The 23205-nt window shown below is 40.8% G+C and overlaps 1 protein-coding gene across 1 annotated transcript in view; it reads right to left on the reverse strand.

Annotated features, from left to right (window-relative positions):
* Positions 1-974: 974 nt before the first annotated feature.
* dthd1 (death domain containing 1) overlaps positions 975-23205 on the reverse strand; it is a 28792-nt gene continuing 6561 nt past the window's right edge. Inside the window, 17 exon segments of the mRNA XM_048601456.1 lie at positions 975-1053; positions 1055-1250; positions 2951-2960; positions 5515-5554; positions 7433-7481; positions 7484-7501; positions 7504-7686; positions 10161-10450; positions 12136-12279; positions 12471-12558; positions 12561-12728; positions 13663-13843; positions 13944-14212; positions 14215-14273; positions 20073-20661; positions 20664-20747; positions 20750-20797. Coding sequence (XP_048457413.1) covers positions 975-1053; positions 1055-1250; positions 2951-2960; positions 5515-5554; positions 7433-7481; positions 7484-7501; positions 7504-7686; positions 10161-10450; positions 12136-12279; positions 12471-12558; positions 12561-12728; positions 13663-13843; positions 13944-14212; positions 14215-14273; positions 20073-20661; positions 20664-20747; positions 20750-20797 — 2495 coding nt within the window.

The raw sequence follows: 23205 nt of genomic DNA on the forward strand, positions 1-23205 counted from the left end.
TCACAGTCCAATGATATAGGGTTGGATTGAGATGAAGAGAAATTTCTTCATCCACAGTCTGTCAAAGTCCTTATCACAGAAAGCAGTTGAGGCCAAAACATTAAATGTTTTCAAGAAAGAGGTTGATATAGGTCCTAAGGCTAAAGAGATCAAAAGATATGGGGAGAATGCAGGACCAGGGCACTGAGTTGGATGGTCAGCCATTTTCATTTTGAATGGCACAGCAGGGTCAAAGGGCTGAAGGGCCTTCATCTGCTCCTCCTGCCTATGTTTTTATGTACTCCATGAACTAGGTGCACGTCCTTGAGTGTAAAATGTCCTTGCTGCAGCATTTCAATGGTAGTTACCAGTGGAGACTGAGGCGCAGCATTGAAACATAGTGAAAATGGTTTGGGACCTGCTTTGAGGCTGGCACATATTGGATGCCAATGCCCACAAACCTGGGATATATGTGACCCCCCAGTGACCGTGGGGCATGTCCTGAGACGCTATTGCCACAAGACAAACATGGGGGCTCCTTGCAGCCAGTGGGGAGCTGAATTCACCAGGTTCCCACTCGGATTTCAATCTCCAGAATTCCTGGCATCCGATTTGCTCGGTAGACCTCTCATGTACTATTGCTGCATTTCACATCATAGCCCACATTGTTTAGGAGCATGTAAAATTCTTCCCATTGTTCATAATGCTAATGTTGCTAACTCAAATGAGGCATCATTAATATCATTTGAATATCAGAATACATTTTCTGACTCAACATTTTCAACATGAAACTTCACCCACAGGAACTCATGTCAGAAAATCACAATAGCACAGGCCAAGATTTTCCATCCATTTGTTTTAACAGAGAAGGAATCCTGGCAGATATATGCACAAATGTTACTTAAATGCAGCCCCAAATGCCACAATTTCATATTGGGAGTGTACAACAAAAAGGTATACCTTATAATGCTTTTATTACACCTTACACTGTTTTCTCATCCAGAATCCTGTTTGGACCATGAATCTTCAGCCCAATCTTCCCTTCCACACCTTTTCAAATGTCAGGAAAGGATCTTTATTTATGGTTGTTGGTAGATGTGTTTTCCACATGTTGAGTATTTTGAAAATCTGATCTGTTAAATCATCAGGATTGTTCAACTTGACGAGCTGAATGGCACTGTGCCGAATTCATTAGGAGGTCACAAGCATCACGGCATCTTCTTCAGAAAGTTCTGAAGCCAGCCAGTAAAGCACATTCCCAGATGTAGGTTCTGCAGGTTAAAGAGATCAGGCACCATTTAATCATCAGGATTTTGTTTTTATTATTCACTTGTGGGATGAGGGCATTTGCTGGCATGGGCAACATTATAGTCCTTCACTGCCTTTTGACAACTGAATGGTTTGTTAGGTCCATTTCAAAGACTAAGAGGAAGATGTGATTGAAGTTTTTAAACTGTTTTAAGTAGTTTTTAATTTAAACGAAGTTGTAAAACTACAATTGTACCTAGAAATCTGAGATTAGGTTCAGAAGAATCGACACAACATTACTGCGCTACTGGATTAGCATTGCTCATCCGCAAAGCAGAGGGATGCTTTGGGTTGAATTTTCACACCAGCTGAGATCCCTCTTTCTCAACCCTTGCCTGAGGTGTGGTGACCCTCAGGTTAAACCACCAGCAGTCATCTCCCTCTAATGATAAAGCAGCTCTATGGTCTGATTAGACCATGGTGGTGTTACTTTTAATGATTAGTTTAAGAAATTAAAATATATTTCATATTAGAGATTATGAAACTATCTAATTTGAGAAAATGGCATGATGAGAACAAAAAACCCAGGAATCCTGACAATGGGCTTGAAAATTTATGGAGTGACTTAAATTGTGCAATGGGGAGAAAAAAGCTTCTGGATTGCCACCACAGACTTTCCATTCTAATAGATTTAACAGAACTGATTTTCCATGAAATGCCTATTTATAATTCATGGAAACACATTTCTCTACCTTTATAATATTTCTCATGGCCTTTTTTTTTAGGATGCAACAGAATCTTGAAAGAAAGGGCTGGATATTCACCATGGGAATGGCAGAGAAACTAAATATTTATTTTGTGTCTAGCTTCATGTAAGAAGACATAGAATATATCCCAAAAATACTAAGTCACCAAGGGACTTGTGTATCTGAAGCAATAAAAAGGTTAGTCTTAGTAATGAGGTAGTTCTTGAAAAAAATAGCTACATTGCTAAACCTCTTGGACCTTTATTAAAGCTTTTATGGAAAACTGTTGAAGGAAGTAGCAGTAGACATGGTGGATGCCTTGGTAGCAATCTTCCATCATTTTAAAGATTCTGCAAAGGTTCCTAATGACTGAACATATATAACACCACTATTTGAGAACAGAGAAAGAGGGAGAGTAACAAATACAAACCTGTTTGCTTAATGCTCATATTGGGGAAAATATTACAATCTATCTAGAATCTAGATGGAGAAGGTGCCGAAGTGATTCACCAGGATGTTGCCTGGGATAAAATGTCTCAGTTATGAGGAGGGGCTGGATAGGCTGGGATTTGTTTTCCTTGGAGTGGATGAGGCTGAAAGGGTCTGATTGAGGTATACAAGAATCTAAGAAGTATAGATAAAGTAGATCATGAGAATGTTTAATATAACAAGGTGTAGAGCTGGATGAACACTGCAGGCCAAGCAGCATCAGAGGAGCAGGAAGGCTGATGTTTTGGGCCTAGACCCTTCTTCAGAAATGGGGGAAGGGAAGGGGGATCTGAAATAAATAGGGAGAGAGGGGGAGGCGGATAGAAGATGGATAGAGGAGAAGATAGGTGGAGAGGAGACAGACCGGTCAAAGAAGCGGGGATGGAGATAGTAAAGGTGAGTGTAGGTGGGGAGGTAGGGACGAGATAGGTCAGTCCAGGGAGGACGGACAGGTCAAGGGGGTGGGATGAAGTTAGTAGGTAGGAGACGGGGGGGGGGCTTGAGGGGGGAGGAGGGGATAGGTGGGAGGAAGGACAGATTAGGGAGGCGGGGACGAGCTGGGCTGGTTTTGGGATGCGGTAGGGGGAGGGGAGATTTTGAAGCTTGTGAAGTCCACATTGATACCATTGGGCTGCAGGGTTCCCAAGCGGAATATGAGTTGCTGTTCCTGCAACCTTCGGTTAGCATCGCTGTGGCACTGCAGGAGGCCCAGGATGGACATGTCGTCTGCGGAATGGGAGGGGGTGTTGAAATGGTTTGCGACTGGGAGGTGCAGTTGTTTAGTGCGAACTGAGCATAGGTGTTCGCAGCTTCAAAATCTCCCCTACCCCTACCGCATCCCAAAACTAGCCCAACTCGTCCCCGCCTCCCTAACCTGTCCTTCCTCACACCTATCCCCTCCTCCCACCTCAAGCCGCACCCCCATCTCCTACCTACTAATCTCATCCCGCCCCCTTGACCTGTCCGTCCTCCCTGGACGGACCTATCTCCTCCCTACCTCCCCACCTACACTCACCTTTACTATCTCCATCCCCACCTCTTTGACCGGTCTGCCTCCTCTCCACCTATCTTCTCCTCTATCCATCTTCTATCCGCCTCCCCCTCTCTCCCTATTTATTTCAGATCCCCCTTCCCTTCCCCCATTTCTGAAGAAGGGTTAGGCCCAAAACATCAGCCTTCCTGCTCCTCTGATCCTGCTTGGCCTGCTGTGTTCATCCAGCTCTACACCTTGTTATCTGAGATTCTCCAGCATCTGCAGTTCCTACTATCTCATGAGAATGTCTTCCTGCATAGCATTCGTGCCCTCGGGTCTTAAACACAAGTTTAAGGTGAGGAACAAATGGTTTAAAGGATATTTTCACTCAAAGGGTGGTAGACATATGGAATGATAAGGTCTGTTTCTATCCTGTATGACTCTTTAACTGTAATAAAGGATGTGGCAAATTTGGCACAGTCAACATGGATTTATGAAAGTGAAATCATGTTTGACCAACTTGTCAGAGTTTTTTGGGGGATGTAATGAAGCATGGACAAAGGAGACTAGTCAATGTGGTCCATTTGGATTTCCAGAAGGCTTTTGCTAAGGCCCCACACAGGAAGTCAGCAAATACAACAGTTCATGGGATTGAGAAGAATATTTTGGTATGAATTGAAAATTGATTAATCGACAAAACAAAACAGAGAGTAAGACTAAATGGATCATTCTTTGATGTCAGGCTTTTACTAGTGGAATACCTCAAAGATCAGTGCTAGGGGTGCAAGTGTTCTGAATCTATGAAAATAATTTGGATGAGGAAATTAACCACAATATTTTGAAATTTTTTGATGACACCAAACTAGATGGGAACATAAGTTGTGAAAAGAATACAAGAAATATTCCAAAGGACTTGAAGAGGCTAAGTAAATCAACTAGAACATGACAGATAGAATATACTGCATAAGTATTGGGGAAGTTATGCACTTTTGCAGAAAAAAATAAGAAAGGCAGAATGTTTGTTAAATGTGAGAGTACGGAAAGTGCAGGTGTATAAAAGGATTTGGGTGTCATTGTTGATGGGCCACAAAAGCTAACATGCAAGTGTAGCAAGCAATTAGGAAGACAAATGGGTGAGTTGGCATCTCTTAGAATCCCTACGACATATATGCAAACCATTCATCCCACTGAATCCGCACAGACCCTCTGAACAGCATCCCACGTACCCTCCTCCCACCCCCAAACCGTATCCCTGCACTTCTCATGGCCAATCCACTTAACCTGCGCATCCCTAGACAGCACGGACAATTTAGCATGACCAATCCACCTAACCTGCACATTTTTGGACTGTGGGAGGACACTGGAACGTCCAGAGAAAATCCACACAGACAAGGGCAGAATGTGCAAAATCCATATAGACAGTTATCCAAGGTGGCATCGAACCCAACGTGCAGCCACATATATTAAAGGAGATTTGAGTACACAAGTAAATGTGTCTTGTTTTGATTGTTAAGAGATTTGGTGATACTTCACCAAGAGTATTGTGTATAGTTTTGATCTCCTTATCTAAGGAAGGATATACTTGGCATAGAGAAATTGCAATGGAGGTTCACCAGATTAATCCCTGGGATGGCAGGATTGTCTTACAAGGAAAGGTTGAGGAAAACTGGATCTGTATGCTCCAGAATTTCAAAGAATGAAAGGTGATCTCATTGAAATTTTACAAAACTTTACAGGTCATGACAGGGTGGATATAAATAGGATATTTCTCCCGGTTGGTGAGTCTAAAAGCAGGGAGCATAATCTCAGGATAAGGGTCAAAGAAGTTTAGATTGAATTGAGGAGGAAGTTCTTCAGAGAGGATAATGGGTCTTTGGAATTCTCTTTTCCAGAAAGGTTGTGGAAGCTCAATCATTCAGCAGGTTCAAGATAGGTTTCTGGAGGCTAATGACCTTAAGTGATATCGAGATAGTGTGGGAAAATAACATTGAGGCAATGATTAACTGTAATCTCGAATGGTGGGGCAGGCTGAATGGCCAACTCCTGACCCTCCGCTCCTGTGCATTACTTAAAAGAAACCACGACATTCTGGATGACAGAGTGATCTAGGTGCTCTCGTCTAGAAGTCCACAAAAAAAATCACTGTGCAGGTACAAGTAATTGACAAGGTTGATGGAATGCTATCCTTAATTATAAGAGGACTTCAACATAAAAGTAAGAATTTTATGCTTCGTTTACACAGATCATTGCTGAGACCACATCTCAAATACCGTGTGCAATTTTGATCTCCTTATTTAAAGAAGAATACAAATACAGTGGAAGCAACTCAGAAGAGGTGCACTAAATTAATAGCTGAAATGAGCAAATTATCTGATGAGGAAAGGTCAGACAGCCTGGGCTTGTTTCCAATGGAGTTTAGAAGAATAATTTGATTGAAGTGTGTATGATCCTGAACGGTCTTGACAAAGTGGAAGTCAAAATAATATTTCCTGTTGTGGATGACTCTGGAACCAGCAGGCTTATCTTAAAATTAGAGATCACCCTTTTAGGCCAGAGATGAGGAGAAGTCTTTTGCACAGAGTGTTGTGCAACTTTGGAATTACTTGCTTCAGAAGGCCGTGGAGATGAGATCATTGAATACTTACAAGTCAGAGGAAGATTGATTTTTGATAGGCATTCTAATCAAATATCATTGGCAGTAGATGGGAATGTGGAATTCAAAATGCAAACAAATCAGCCACGATTTGACTGAATGGTGAAACAGGCTGGAGAAGCTACATAGTGTACTTCAGCTCCTAATTTGTAATTACTTATCTAACTCAATCAGGAATAGAAACCCTGGCAGTTATCTTCCTTCTGGCCATAAGCAACTCACTGCTCCCATAAGTGGCATTAAATAACATGGCCCTGCACTCAGATCAAACCTAAGAATTTCTGATTCTTTTGCAGAATGCTATCAATGACTGATGAATGAAAATCCAAAATCATTTTTCTGGAATAATTTTATGAGTGGTTTGGTATCCTTGCCTTCATTGGTCAGAACACTGAGTAAAGGAGTTGGGATGTCATGTTACGGCTGTACAGGACATTGGTGAGGCCACTTTTAGAATATTGCATGTAATCCTTCTCCAGGAAGGATGTTGCTAAACTTGAGAACGGTGCAGAAATGATTTATAAGGCTTTTGCTGGGACTAGGGCGTTTGAATTATAGGGAGAGGATGAATAGGCTGGGGCTTTTTACCCTGAAACGTCAGAGTTTGAGGGGCCACCTTACAGGAGTTTATAAAAACATAAGGCGCAAGGATAGGGTGAATAGCCAAGGTCTTTTACCTGGGGTAAGGGAGTCCAAAACTAGAGGGCATAGATTTAAGCTGAGATGGGCAAGATTTAAAAAGGACCTGAGGGGTAACTTTTTCACGCAGAGGGTGATGCGTGTCTAGAACAAGCTGCCAGAGGAAGTGGTGGAGGCTGGTACAATTACAATATTTAAAAGGTATCTGGATGGGTATATGAATAGGAAGGGTTTAGACAGCCATGGGCCAAATGTTGGCAAACGGGACGTGGTCAGATTGGGATATCTGGTCAACATGGACAAGTTGGAGTGAAGAGTCTGTTTCTGTGCTGTATGACTCTAGAACTGTGTGGAAGCATGTACACTGTCTAAAGTAAGAGGTTTTGAAACGTACTTGCAAAGCCAATATTTGCCCAGACATGTGTGGTGGATAATACTGTGCATGCAACTCCTTTAAATAAAACATAAAAAAGAAGAACAAAACAGTAGAAAAAAGGAAGAAACGTAACAAAGGAATTGGGAAAAAATGATGAACAAAAGCAGAGTAAAACTCACAAAGCTCCTCATTTTGACATAATCACAAATAATGGTAATTTTGCATAGCTGGCTTTGGTGAAAGTATTTATAACTTCATCAACAGCTAAAATGTTCACTAATACCTACCATATTTATTAGTTTAGTTAACATATGCTTCAGTTTTCATGCCTTACCTTCGGTAATGTTAATGCCAGTTTGCATACAGGATTGTAATGTGCTGATTCACCATGTGGTAGCCCCATCCGACTGTTGAGGTAGCCCATCTTTATTTATCTTGCATACTATTGCCATCCCCTTAGAGTGAGGAGAGAAGTAATTGCCAAACTCTTCTACTACTACTACAGTCAGATAAAGCACCAGCCTGCTTTTCTGCTGAGAGCGGAGTATTAATGGATATCCTTGTGTCATACCTTGCTCATTACCTCAATTAAAATATAAGAAAAACTCACTTTTTTTTGATTGCTAGCGATCTCATCAATACTCAGTTTACATTGCTCTAAGACCACTCAGCCCTTGACATTTGCATATTAGGCCATACAAGTGAACTCCAGAGGTAAGGTCACATTGAATTAAATGTGGTATCAAGGACTCCAAGCAAAATTGAAGCCAATGGGAAGGCAGAGGACACAGCAACACTACTTAGGAGGATGGTTGTAGTTAGTGTAGGCCAATCATCTCTGTTCTGGGCCATTTCTGCAGGAGTTCTTCAAGGCAGTTTCCTAGGCTCAACAACTTCCACTGTTTCATCAGTGACCTTTCCTCCATCATAAGGTCAGAAGGGAAGTGTTCACTGGTAGTTGCACAGAGTTGAATTCCATTTGCAATTTCTTTGATGCTGAAGCAATTCATCCCGACATGCAGCAAAATTTGGGACCTGGGCTGGTAAGTGGATATAAACAGATGCACTGATAAGTTCTAGTCAATGACTTCCCCTTTACTATCCATGTCAATGCGACTGTCAGATTCCCCACTATCAACATCCTGTGGGTCGCTAATTTAACACTTAAATACTTTGGCTCTAACTCATTTCCTGACTGACCAAAGCCCACCCACTATCTACAAGGTATACATCAAGGGTGCAGTGGAATGTATTTCATTTGCCTGAATAGCTACAGTTCCAGCATCATACAAAAAGCACAGCAACCAAAACAAAGCAGATTGGTATCCTATCCAGCACCTTATGTATCCATTTATTCACTAACGACACAACATGTTACAGTGTGAATCCTCTAGAAGATGCACAGCCAAACAATGCTCAGGTTCCTTTGAGAGTTCCACAAAACCTCTACATCATGGAAGGACATGGGCAGCAAGCAACAGAAACGCTTGCATGTTTCTCTCTAAGTTATCCTGACCTAAAAATCGATTTCCAAATTTTCATCTTTGCTGGGTCAAAGTCCTGGAACTCTCTCATGCACAACATGGTAGGAGCAATTCCATAAATTATAGTGGTAGAAGATTTTTGTTTTCTGTTTGAGCAGGCACCTGCCACTGTGGGTGGGTCTGACAAACAGTGACAGGTAAAAACTAGGGTGTCTAAGGCACCAACTGAGGAGAAGTGAATGACATCATCAGGACGTTCCCACTTTTGGACTGGCTCCTCAGTCAGGAGGCCAACAGCAGTTTGAAGGCTGTTTGCCCCACTGCGGCCAGGAGAATTATTGATGCTGAGTTATTGATGAGAATTATTGAGAACCATTGTTTCTTTCACCAGTTCCAAAGGCTGCAGCATTGGCCATAACTATTCCTATAGCGGGACATTTCTTCTATACTGACATAAGGTCATAAGACATAGAAGCAGAAGTAGGACATTCAGTCTACTTTGTCATTCAGTAAGATTATGGCCAATCTAATAATCCTCAACTCCACTTTCCTGCCTTTTCCCCATAACTCTTGATTCACTTATTGATTAAAAATCTGTCTGTCACAACCTTGAATATACTTAATGACCCAGCCTTGACAGCACTCTGCGATAAAGAATTCCACAAATTCACGAGGTGCTGAGGGGAGAAGTTCCTCTTCATCTCTGTTTTAAATGTGTATCCCCTCATTCTGAGTTTATCCCCTCTGGATCTAGTCTGTCCCACAAGAGGAATTAACCTCTGAACATCTACTCTCTCAAGAATCTTTATATGTATCATTGTTCTAAACGCCACTTGAATACAAGACTAACTTATGTAGCTAACCTGTCAAAAATTGTTATTTTAAATCGCACACTAAATATCCAAACGTAGAATTCAAGTCTATCTCCACTATCACCCTTGGCATTTGATAAGAAAATGTACTCAAGTGAAGAAGATGCAATTATCTTTGAAACATGGCACCCAAGACATTAAGATCTTTTGGGTACTGTATTTTTAAAAGAAAAGATTCAAGGGAAGTGGGCTTCACCGGCTGAGCAAGTATTTATTGCTTATTCCTAATTGCCTTGCTTTCTTGAATCATTGCAGTCCATTTTTTGTAGCTACATTCACAATGTGGTTGGGGGGTGAGGGGGGTGTGGAGTTGCAGGATTTTGATCCAGCAACAGTGAAGTAACTGCAAAATATTTCCAAAGGATGATGAGTGGCTTGGAGGGGAACTTGCAGTTTATGGTGTGCATCCAAGTGGTGGCAAAAGAGAAGAAAAACAGAAAACTCTGTATTCAAAACATTATGCAACATTTTCTCAATTGATCCTGTAGACCCTGTGTGTCTAAAGAATCATCATAGTAAGATAAAGACAAAATAAACACAAAACAGCTCATGTGTAACACTACATGATATTACAAGTGGAGAATGGGCAAACCATTAGTATGCTGATTGTATCTTTGAAACTGCTTCCAGCATGTGACAACGGATTCAGGAATTCAGGGGAAAAAAATGCAAATATGAAAATCAAATTACTGGCAATGTACCTGATGATTTAATGTTGCCACTAAACTTGAGTATAAGCTGCTTGCCTTCTCCCACTGGTACTTTTTCAGATGGCTCTGGTGGATCTCTATATCCCTCTTCACACATTTTAGCCAGCTCCTATTGTAAATCCCTGGAAGGCACCATCTGGACTACATTGTGGTGGAAAGTTTCCCTTTTCTGGTACATAATAACATTAACCGTGGTAAATCAAATTGCTTCTTCCAGTTCATGTATAAAAGGAATCAAGTAACTATTATCCACTGAAGATGATAAACAAAGGACTATAAATCTGTTTAAGGGAAAGAAGAACTAGCTCAAATTTACAGGACAGGATAATGCAACTACTTTTACAGCAGCAAATGCTGTGTTAAATCTATCCCTAATGAAATGTCGTGTCGTTTTATTGCTGCTTTCACCATTTTCAGACAGATGTTATAAAGGATCTCAAAGCAGACTACTGCATTCATACTATTAAGAAGCATCACATGAATCTACTGTTCTGCAATATATATTAGATTAAAGTAAGTTACAGGCTAAGGATAAGCTTTATAGCTCATATGCATTCTATCCTAAGACTGGACATTTTACACACCACCTGATTCTCTCTGTTAGTTGTGGTCTATTTAAATTAATGTGTGAGGATACAGGTCAGTCATTCCCTTACAAAGGCTGACTGTCAGTTACTTTTCTACAAGAGTGACCATTTGGGGACTTAGCTCTTATGATTCATCACACAACTCATTCCTTCTTGGGATCACAAAAAAAAGAACACTTGACCCCAGTCAGTCAGCCACCTACAACATCCACTCTTTCCAAACCCAGGATTAGTACCATTTAAAATCTTCTTGCTTGATTACTTCAACTTCACATAATTTTTATATTTGCTACCCTGGGTTTCTTAATGAAAACAATGTTTTGTTTTTAAGGTTTTGGAGTAGATTCGTAGTTTGGGTTGCGGGTGTTGAGGTTGGTTGGCTCGCCGAGCTGGTTTGTTGTTCTGCAGACGTTTTGTTGCCGTGCTGGGTAACATCATCGGTGCAGCCTCCGATGAAGCGTCGGTGTGTTTTCCCACCTGGTTTTTAAACTCTGGAGTCCATTGAGCTGGATTGCCTCACTTCCGGTTTTCCTTCGTAGTGGAGTGTATATGGGTTCGAGTTCTATGTGTTTATTAATGGCTTGTTTCATGGAGTGCCAGGCTTCTAGGAATTCCCATGCCTGTCTCTGCTTAGCTCGTCCCAGGATTTTGGTGTTGTCCCAGTTGAATTGGTGGTCCTCCTTATAAGGAGATAAGCGAGCCAACCAACCTCAATGTTTTGTTTTTATCAGGGTAACTTTTCAACTTCTTCATGCGAGTTCAAGATAGTTCTGAATTCATGAAGGCAGGTGGTAATACAAGCTAGAAAAAGAAATAATTATGGGAGATTCCAAAAAAATGTTTAAACATAAGAATATAAGAACAAGAAGCAGGCATAAGCAACTTAGCACCTCAAGTTTGCTCTGCCACTTAATCAATCATGGCTGATCTCATCTCAGCTTCAGCTCCACTTTCCTTCCCATAACCCTTTCAGCCATCACTTAATGCAAAGTCTGTCCATCTCCTTCTTAAATTTATTCGGTGTCCCAGCATGCACCACACTCTGGGGTAGTGAATTCCACTGTCTCATGATCCTTTCCGAAATGTAATTCGTCCTTATGAAGGCCTTAACTGGCCCTAAAAAGATCTACCACAAAGAAGTGAAACCTAAAAGAAAACCAGCAAATACTAAAAATGCAACGTATTTTAAGTACTATCCAAACCAGAAAAACAAATAAATGTCACTGACAGGATTTTCACGGAATCTTCTGATTCATGGTGACATGCAAAATATTGCTTCTCAGTTAACCTGCTACTCATTTCTAGTTGATTGGATTTTTATTCGTCTTGTTTTAAAGTAGGCATATTTTAAGATCACAGTTAAATTATAAGTTTCATACTTGTCTAGATTTTCTGCAATTTCAAATGCAACTAATGCATTTTGCACATCTTCCATGGTTACATTGTCCATTATCAACCAGGCCTCATCCTTGGAGTTAAATCCCAACAGTTTTAAAGATTCATTGATAGCCTCTCCATGTTTTCTATAGGGGTACTCATTAATCTATGGCTGGACAAATAACAAATTAAATACATAAAATAGGGAATCAAATGTACATTATTTTGCAATTGTTACGACTACTTTGATGTGAAAAAGCAATTTTATTTATATTTCTTTGGTCTGTTTTGCAGCTGTGGAATTAAGTACATGAACAGCTTTTACATCTGTTGATACTGGGCTGTTGCAGATAATCTCTCCATTTCCCAAATCTGAAGATTGCTGGTTCTGTGCACCATGGCTGTAGCTGCTCGAGCATAGTCTGTTTCTTCTTGTCTGGTTTTGGTTGTCAGGGCAAAGTGACTGTAATTGATGTCCAAAACTGTAGAGTTGACGGATGTTTAATGTGAACAAGGGGGCTTGTACAGATTATAAGATGATATATATCTTGTCTTGATTTTAGTGCAGACAACAGTGCTGAATCAATTGGATTGAACCTATGAGGACAAATAGGCAAGTAAATAATCTGGCACATTTTCAACTCTTTGCTTTGCTGAGGGGTGTGTGAGTAAAGGATAATTTATGATTGATCTAATCCAGTTAACGTGGTGTGAAAATGGCAGTACACATTGTAGAATGAAAATCCATTAAGCCAGATTTCCACTCATATAGTTCCCAACCAGCTTATCAGTCAGGCGCTTTCACATATGAGAATCATCAGCTAGTTTTCAACAAATTACATTTGCCAGCAATTTCTGCACAATTTTGCCCTTGCTCATTTCTTAGCATAGGCAGTGGTTTGCAAAAGCAATGGAAAATGCATAAAAAAAGACCTGGAAGAGGATCATGGTTTTCTACCCCACTGAAGTTTACGCTCCAATGTTATTAATGGAAGTTCTGCATAATTTGCAACTTTTGTACCTGCAGTGTATTTGGTCACCTTATACAAAATAAGGTTTAGGGCATCTAGGTTGTTGCATGTAGAAGTTAAACCACAATTTAACTGCCCAATATTGAAGATAACCAATTCTGTCCAGGCTCAATTAGCTTCAAAAGCTATTTTGACTTAAGGTTTTTATTTTAGACTTTTCATTCTGGACAATATGGAAATAATTCCTTGAGTTGGAGAAGCGAATTAAGACTTCTAGTTTCCATGAAACAACACAACAGCATCATTCATGAGCACAGAAGTTTGTCCCTGTCACCTTGACAAACCAGATTATTGAAGCTTTATAGACATGCCTTTTTATCATTTCATTAAAATCACTGTTATGATGATCAAATAGACTATATGATGAACTGGTGAACTGCTTCGTTGAATTGCTGCCCATACGATGAAAAGAAAAATGCATCCACTGCCTTAAGGAGAGATGTTGAACAAAGAGGAGAGGAGTGAGAGAAGAAAAGGCAACTGGTTAATTCCTCCCCACCTTTGATTGAACGGTCATAGGGGTGCTGAATGAGTCAGGGAGACAGTTCAGTGTATTTCTTGAATCTATGCTCAATTTTAAGGCTAAAGCTGTTCTAGGTATGGTAAACATCTCTTTTCTTAAACAGGACACAACTGAAAGGATACCAAGTTTATATATCTTAACCTTTGCACATGATCCCTAAAGAAAATACAGAATGATTGGAGATACTTTGAGAGTGGTCAGATAGAAAAATTGCTGAATACTTGACAAATATTTGTACTGAATGCAATTTACCAACCTTATTGTGTCCATTGTACATCCTGTCTGAGGAGATAGGACTCATAAAACTTGAATATCGTATGGAATCAGATCTTTTACCATGTTCTCGATAATTGCCCTGGTATTGTGCACTGAATGGTATAGCAATTTTGACAGGAAACGGAATTTTTATCTTGGAGTCTGTACACTCAATGCTGATCACATTGCTAACCAGTTCTTCACCGTCATTTACAACAATTGGGCTCCTATTGTTGAGTATTCTGCATAACAATTTCTGAACTATAATAAGGGCGCTGTGGCATAACAGGTAATTTGAGGATTGTTTTTACCATTCCTTTCTGTAAGAAGTCTTAAAAACAAACAGAAAGGAAAGCTTATTATCCAGCTACGTAAATTGTCAAAAATGACGGATATAACTTCTCACTTTCATGAGCTGAAAGTAATTCAAATATGAATTATATCACATTTTCTCTTTTATGCAACATTCAAAAGATCATTCATAAAGTAAAATAGGATGCTTTGACAAAGGATAGAGACTGTGAAGATAAGGACCACATAGGAGAATTAATTTCAAATTGGTTAAAAAAAAAAGACAGCAGAGAAAAGGTATACTGAACAGCTTTTCAAGCTGGAGGAAGATAGAATGTGGTGTTCCATAAGGATCAATGTCATTCATAACTTGAGTTACTCATCTATTTTTCTAGATGGTAAAGATCTGAGATTTGGAAGATGCTGTCAAAAGTGAATTACTGCAATACATCTCATAGTGACCTCTTGGATTGAATGCTGAACAAATGGGCTGCTTTGTCTTGGATGATGTTAAGCAACTTGAATATTGTTTGGAACTACAGTTATCAGTCAAGTGAAAAATGTTCAATCTCAATTCTGACTTGCGCCTTGCAAATGGTGAACAGGATATGGAGATTCAAGAGATAATTTACTTGTGACAGAATTCCCAGCCTCTGACCCGGCCATGTGGCAGCAGTACTTATTAAGCTAGTCCAGTTCAGTACCTGGTAATTCTAACCCCCAAGGTGTTGATAGTGGGCTTTCAACAATGGTATTGACATTGAATATCAAAGAAGATGGATAGATCATCTCATATTGGAGATGGTCATTGTATGACAAGAATATTACTTTCCACCTATCACTCCACGCCTGGATGTTGTCCAAATTTTACTGAATATGGACATGAGCTGTTTCCATATCTGATGAATCATAAATAGTGCTGAACATTATGAAATCAAGGGCAAGCATTCTCACTTCTGACCTTATGATAGCGGAAAAATCATTAATGGTTTGGACCAAGGTCACTAACCTCCACCAACCATGTGAAGGAATCACTGAATCCGGGTGTGGGGAGAAGGAATGAGCAGTTGGACCCTGGAGACTGGGATAGTGAGGGACATGTGAAGTTGAGGTATATAATCTTGAGTGAGTGCCAGCTAGTGTGTGTAGTAGGGTAAGGCACAGAGCAGCCCTAAAGCTGGTACTTCTTCCTCCTTTCCTGCCCTTCAGTCTCTTTTATTCCACCTCCCCTGGCCACAATATTAGAGCGACGAAGATGTAATGACACTCTTAACTGCCCACTAATTGGCCTGTTAAGTGTCTTGTTGGGTCTAAGGATAGACAGGTTCATGCCTTACCCACCACTATTCTATTGGGCAGTTTGGATGGACAGGAAAATGGTGGACTAGCCATTCATTCTATTTGAAGTGCTGTTACAAAGTTGTGTAGAATACTCATGAATTGGAAGGCAGGAAGTTAGAAGGGTACATGAACATCAACTGGCAGCAAAAAGACACAACCAATACTCACTAATCTCCATCCACAAGGAGAAGGAAAACCATCAATTCGACTGGGACAACACCAGGATCCTGGGACAAGCGAAGCAGTGACAAGCACATGAATTCCTAGAAGCCTGGTTCTCTACTAAGAAAGCCACCAATAAACACATAGAGCTAGAACCCATATACCCTCCACTGTGAGGGAAAACCGGAAGTGAAGTAATCCAGCTTAACGGACCCCAGAGTTTAAATGACAGGCGGGAAAAACAACAGCACTTCATTGGAGGCTGCACTGACGATGTTACCCAGCAGGGTAATGAAACGTCTGCGGAACAACGAACCAGCTCGGTGAGCCAACCAACCACAGCATCCACAAATCTACTCTAAAACATTTGGTGCAATATTAAAGGTTTTCAGGACCATTCCATTTTGACCGTAATTCCACTGTTCCTCTGGTAAATTGGTTCAGCCAATGGAACATGACTTTCCCAGTGTAATGCTGTTGCTTGACTGGTCTATAAGCTTACTAGGTATTAGTGAGAGCAGACAAACATACAAGATAAGATCAGACATAGACCATTCAGTCCTTTGAGCTTGCTTATCTCCCCCAGATAAATTCCCATGCCCACCAAGACTCTATCTGTTTCTGTCTTAAAATATTCGATTACTACATTTCCATTATCTTCTGACAGAGAGTTCTAAATCTCGGAAAAAAAAATGCTCCTCATCTCTGTCCTAAAAGGTTGGTTTTAAGACAGTGCACCTAGTTCTGGATTGATCCACAACAGGAAACATCCTTTTCACTTGATCTTAGAAAGACCTTTCTTGTGTATTTCAATGAATTCACCGCTCACTCTGCTAAAGAACTCCAGTCAAAATGTTTCTGTCATGGTGTTAGGTTGATGTTAGGTGGTCTGTTTTACTCCTACTCCACTATGTTGTAGCAGTTTGATACAACTCAGTTGGGATGGGGTGGGGACTGCATGGTCATTTCCAAGGATAGTTAAGAGTCACAAGTAGATCACACCAGGTCAGGAGTGCAGACTTCCCTTCCTGAAGGACATTAGTGAATTCAAGATTGTCAATATCAAGAAAACAAAATATTAATTCTAAGTTTATTCATGAAGTGAATTGAAATTGGCGCAAAGTTCTGAATCTTACCAATGAAGGATATCCTGAAATCAGCTGAGTGTCATGTTCATGGAGGGGTGCTCTCTGTGAGGCCAAGTGAGTTTTCTCATGCTATCATCCCAAACTAACCTCATAAACTAGATACCACGACCCCAGAATGTTCCTCTTGTCCAATGCTAGTCCGGTTGTCCCACTTGCCATAGGTGGAAGTATTCACCATTGCCAGGATATCCTGGGATCGTGGCACAAATACCATCTGTAAGAGGCTACTGTGTATCCAGTCAAGTGCTGGTAGTCCAGACGTTCCCTACGAATTTTGTGATATTTGCTCTGATCATGCCAAATAAGGGAAAATTGATGTCCCATGCTGGAGTCAGGAAGCTGAAGGTCCCGATGGATGGGGAGGTGCAGGGGAGGGATGTTTTCTTCCCAGAGAACTGTCAGATGGTGCTATGACACCACACCCTGCCAGCTTTGTCTGAGGTTGCCATCTGGGTCAGTGCCATCTCAATTATCTGGAAAAACACGCAGCAGAATAGGAAGAAGGGCAATGACCTTTCCTGTTTCACTGGGCTACATACCACCACCTTCTCTCTGCTTGCTGACACTTATTGAATCTCTGCTACTGTACCTCCTGCCCACCAAGGGTTCATGCTATGCCACTCCTACTGGTGCATTGCAACATCTTTCCTCATTCACTGTCACCCATGTAATTCTCCATTGTGTTGCCCTGCATGACCTCTGCATTATCTACTAACTCCCTTGGGACACCTTACTACATTTCCTCTACTTGCACCATCTCTAAGGGCACTGCCAGCCACTTTTATTCTACTCAGTCCCTCCTTTTCTTTCAATCCAGGAGGCAACAACCAATAATAAGGCTGCAAGAGCCAACAGGGTAGGGTACCCAACCTTCAGCTCCTTACTGCCTACAAGGAGAGGATCCTGACTACGACCATTCTGAGTGGCTGACTGACTGTACCCAAGGACCTGGACTAATATAGAAAGCTAGCCTTTACTTACCATCCCACAACCTCTGAATGAAGGGTGTCTGCTTTGACTTGATTTAGAATTACACCCCTTAAACTTTGAGACATGGTCATTTGGTTGATGCACATGCATATGTTTGTCACAGAAACTGTTGGCACATTGTGTAATTGTAAGACTGATGTAGCATGATGCCATATAGAAACACGTCCATCTTCTTAACTGATGACTACTGACAACCGTGATAAGGTACCCGACTTCATGTTTGTGCAAAAAGACAAAGACGAACAAGACCATGGACATAGCAGCAGAATTAGGTCATTTGGTTAATCAAGTCTGCTCTGTCATTTGATCATGGCTGATACAATTGTCAACTCCATTCTTGTGTCTTCCACCCATAACCTTTGATCCCCTTTCTAAAAACAACATACCAATCTCTGTTTGAAATATACTCAATTACTCACACTCACTTCTGTAGCGTTGAGTTCCACAAATTCACCATCCTCTGGCTGGAGAAATTCCTCCTCATCTCAGTTCTACAGAGTTGTCCCTTCACACTGAGAATGAGCCCTTTGGTTCTAATCTCTCCTACTAATTGAAACATCTTGTCCACACCCACTCTATCCAGGCCTCTCTGAATGCTGTTCTGTAAGTTTCAATCAGATTCCCCCATCATCCTTCTAAACTCCATTGCGTACAGATACAGAGTCCTCAACCAGTCCTTCATTCCTGGGATCGTTCTTGTAGACCTCCTATGGACCCCCTCCAACACCCGCATATCCTTCCTCAGACACAGGGCCCAAAAGTGCCCACAATATTCACGAAGCAAGGCAGAAGAGCTGTGAAACTATAAGTTTTAAATGAGATCACAAAGTGCAAAAAAGGCAAGACGAGGCAGAAATATCCTGAGCATCAAAGTAAGCTCAAAGAGAGTAAGGAAGGAGCCCTGGAATATAGCTTGCTCCAATCCCTAGTTGGGTGCCTCTCCCAGCACTCAGAGTACTCTTACAGCAGCCTTTCTAAGAGGATTAGCAATATACTGGGACAGTATGGTGAGGCTGGTACATGTCTGACGTCAATGTTTACAAATAAGGAATGTGTGCAGTCATTGTCCATGGAGGCTGCCTATGATACCAGTGACCAGTGTCCATGCTGAGGTCCAGAAGAGCAGGCAGCCAGCTGGAGTCACCAGGTTCCCTCTCTGACTTACATTTTAGGAATTCTTAGCATCTAGTTTCTATCTAGTGGGTGGGAAAATGGGAGATTAAGTAATAATGAACATGGATCCCTGTTAATAGGCTTCTTGCCACTCAATAGTGTGAAGCTTGCCTTGATACTCAGGACTTTGCTGGAAATGTGTTAATCTTGGAATGGTTTTGATACTGATGTTGAGAAGGGCCTCACTCGACACCTCCCACTTGATTGTCTCAAATATCCCACCCTATTACAGATAGTCCAGGGACTGGGGAGGTTCTGCCCATTGCTTCAGAGCATTCACTCAGGCATCTACCAGCTTAGTAGCACACAGGGTGATGACAGCATGTAGTATTGTCACTGGACATGTAATCCAGTGACCCAGATAATGTTATGCAAAAATATAAATTGAAATACAGAACAAAGGTCATCCCAACATTGAGCTACCTGGGACATTGCCTTATATATGAGTTAGTCTGAGTTGTAAAGTCTGAATTGTTGGTCATTCTAAAAGCTTTCAGGATGTCTGCTGTCCAGTCCTTTTCCTGCCAGTCATAATCTGTGAGTTAATGGTGGGTAGGCAGACCCAAATGTGGAAATGATGGCATATGGTTTTATCTTGAATTTCTATCCAAAACAATACTGGGTACATTGTATACTGACTGCTTCCCTAACATCTATCTTAGCTTGAGCCTGATGTTGTTATATTTTTAACACATGGAGGCATCTACCCAATGACCTATTAACCAAGAGTATTTTGGAGGTTTCTTTGGAATTCATAATGGTTTAATTAAAAAGTATGATGCAAAAGTATAGCTTGCAAAATATATATCACTTGAACTTTTAACAGTAAATCTGATTTTTAAATTTCGTCCCAATCTTAATTAAAAGGAAATGCTGCAATCTTTGATGAAATGGATGATTATATTCATTTTTATCATAATATAGGCAAGCCAAAGGCTATGGAGGCCTCTTTAACATCCAGCAACACTTTCAATAATTCCACAGTGCCAATGGAATGTAATTGAACTGGACTGAAAGATGCTTCCTCTTTTTGGGACCAGACTCTTCGGTCTTCCATTTTCACAGCTTCAGCTGGACATGCAATAATAACCTCATTTTTATCATTTAACGTGTTGAATGTTTTTTCATCAGCTTTACTGATTTCTGAAACAGCAGGAAGATGGATTTCCTCACTTCCACATTTATGGCCAATTGACCCAGATTTTAAAATTCCATCAGTGTCCTTGACTTCAGAGCTGTAATTCATTTCTTTTAATGCCATAGGCTGATCCTTCATTTCATTCGGGCTCTGAATTCCAGGCTGATTTTCCCTCCCTGTTTGGCTTTGATAGCACACATCTGCTGTCTGAAAATTATCATCTTTAATCCTGACAGGCCTTTCTTTCTCAATTACTTCATTTTGAATTGGTTGAAAATTGTTGCATCTGAGCATTTGAAGACTACTTCCCCTTTCAGCTGCCAAGCTGAAAGGTTTATTCTCAGAAATTACCTGATTATTTGCAGAATTACTTAGAGGTGTTTGAAAGCTTCCATCACCTTTAATCCTCTTTTCTCCTCCAGAATTTTGATTGTGCTGCATACATCCTGAGTTAGGTAACAGCTGACTTTGTGTTGGATGCAGGAAGGATGTATGTCCTCATTAGTGCAGCAGCCAATATTATGCAGACTATTTTCTGCACTTTTAAAACTCACGATACACAATTTAGAAAATTGTCAGTCCCTTCCAGGTAACTGAAGTGAGCAGCACTTGCTGTAAACAGGTAATTGGTAAAAAGGAAGAATTCATCAGACAATTAGCATTTGTTTCTGATAATAAAAACAGCCTGTGAGTTTCTATTGAGCTTTTCCCAGTGCTACACGTGCTGTATGTGACAGAGTAGGATCAATTCCTATGCTGAGTCATGCACTTTGCTCAACATTATTCTATTTGTAAATTTGCTGTGGATTATATAAGATTGTTCATGAATCAGCTATGCCATGTTGGTGAGGGTGATGTTATCAGACTGTTTACAGGCCCAGTTGCCATAGTTGCATGAAACAATCCCTAATTTTAAAACTGCTGCGAACTTATTGAAACAGTCAGCAGCTGGGTGAAGGCAGTTTTGGCCAAGTTGCCCAATATTTCCTGCATATGAACATAGGACTTAGAAGCAGACTATTTGGTTCTTTGAACATGCTCCACAATTTGATAAAATCATGGCTGATCTGATTGTGATGTCAACCCAAACTCCCCATCAGCTTTCTCATAACCTTTTACTCCCTATCCATCAAAAATCTATCCAACAGAGTGAATAATCTCAATCTTTTGTCATGGTTGTAATGAGGCGAGTCAGGTAGACCTCAAAAAATATGATTTCCTTGATTGGGGCTGTTAACCTGGTCCAATCAGGGAGTTCTGGCTGACAGATAAAAGGAGGAGTATCAGAGGGTCTGTCATTCCGAGAGCTGGCTCTGTAGGAGCTGGATTAGTGTCAAGGACTATCCATGTGTAAATAAAGGGTGACTTGGTAATGGGATACTGGCCTCTGCGGAGGTTTTTTACTTTGAATTTAGCCTCTCGCCTCCACTGCTTTTTGGGAAAGAGCATTCCACAGATTAATGACCTTTTGAGAGAAAATAAATATTTCCTCATCTTTATCTTAAGAGGAAAACCTCTTAACTTTAAACTGTGGCCCCTAGATCCAGTTTCCCCTACAAAAGAAAATCTCCTCTCTCATCATCACCCTGTCAAGGCTCCACAGCATCTTCTAAATTTCAATATGATTCTACTAAACTCCAAACAATAAAGACCCATTCTATTCAACCACTTTCATAAGATAAACTCTTCATCGAAGCAATGGATTAAAGGAACCTGCTCTGAGCTACTTCTAATGTGATTATATTCTTTTGCAAATTGGTGCGCCAAAACTCATGTCCATAGTAGTCGAGGTATGACTTTGCCAAGGCCCTGTACTACTGCAGTAAAATTTCCCTATTTTTATATTTTAACCTATTCGTAATAAATAACCATGTTCCATTTGCCTTTAATCACCTGCTGTACTTGTGCATTAATATTTTGTAATTCAGATACTAGTACCCAGATCCCTCTGTACCACTGAGTGCTACAAATATCTGCAGAATTATGGCATGACAGTAATGCTTTGTCATTTTTTCCCCCCAAGGTACATATGGAAATAACTGATTTATGCCAAGACACTGGCACATGTAATCTTCTTTCTTAGATTGTACACTTCTAAGAAAGCAAAAGAGATACTTAAAGTCACAGAGTCACAGAGTTGTACAGCATGGAAACTGACTATTCGATCCAACTCATCCATGCCAGCAAGATATCCTGAATTAATCTAGTCCCATTTGCCAGTATTTGGCGTATTATCTCTCTATTACTATTCATATACTCATCCAGATGTCTTTAAAAGTTGTAATTGTGCTGGTCTCCACCACTTCCTCTAACAGTTCGTTCTATGCATGCACCACCCTCTGTGTGAAAAAGTTGCCCCTGAGGTCCCTTTTATATACCGACCAAAGAACAAAAAACAATACAGCACAGGAACAGGCCCTTTGGCCCACCAAACATGCACCAACATATTTTGCCCTTCCATACTAAAATTGTCTTCACTTACAGGATCCATATCCCTCCATTCCCTTTCTATTCCCGTTTCACCAAACTTCAAACTCTTCATTTCACCCTCTGCCCTAAAGACTGGGATTTCTTTAATTAATCTCTGGCATAATTTTCCCATTTAGGTGCAAGATAGCTGCAGCTGCAGGAACTTCAGCTTAGAGTCAGTGAGCTGGAGACTGAGCTGTAGATGCTGCAGCATATGAGAGAGACGGCAAGTTTCCTCAGCACTTTAATCCAGGAGGTGGTCTACCCTTGGGTTAGGGACTTCTGATTTGGTCAGTGTTCAGGAACAGGGACAGTTAAAAGGCACCACAAGGGCAGGAGTCTCAGGCTTTGAATGGGCCAACATATTTCTGGCTTTAGAGATAGTAGGAACTGCAGATGCTGGAGAATCTGAGATAACAAGGTGTAGAGCTGGGTGAACACAGCAGGCCAAGCACCATCAGAGGAGCAGGAAGGCTGACGTTTCAGGCCTAGACCCTACTTCAGAAAAGTTTTTCTGAAGAAGGGTCTAGGCCCGAAACGTCAGCCTTCCT

Source organism: Rhincodon typus, chromosome 1 (assembly GCF_021869965.1).
Source record: "Rhincodon typus isolate 14 chromosome 1, sRhiTyp1.1, whole genome shotgun sequence".
Classification (NCBI taxonomy): Eukaryota; Metazoa; Chordata; class Chondrichthyes; order Orectolobiformes; family Rhincodontidae; genus Rhincodon; species Rhincodon typus.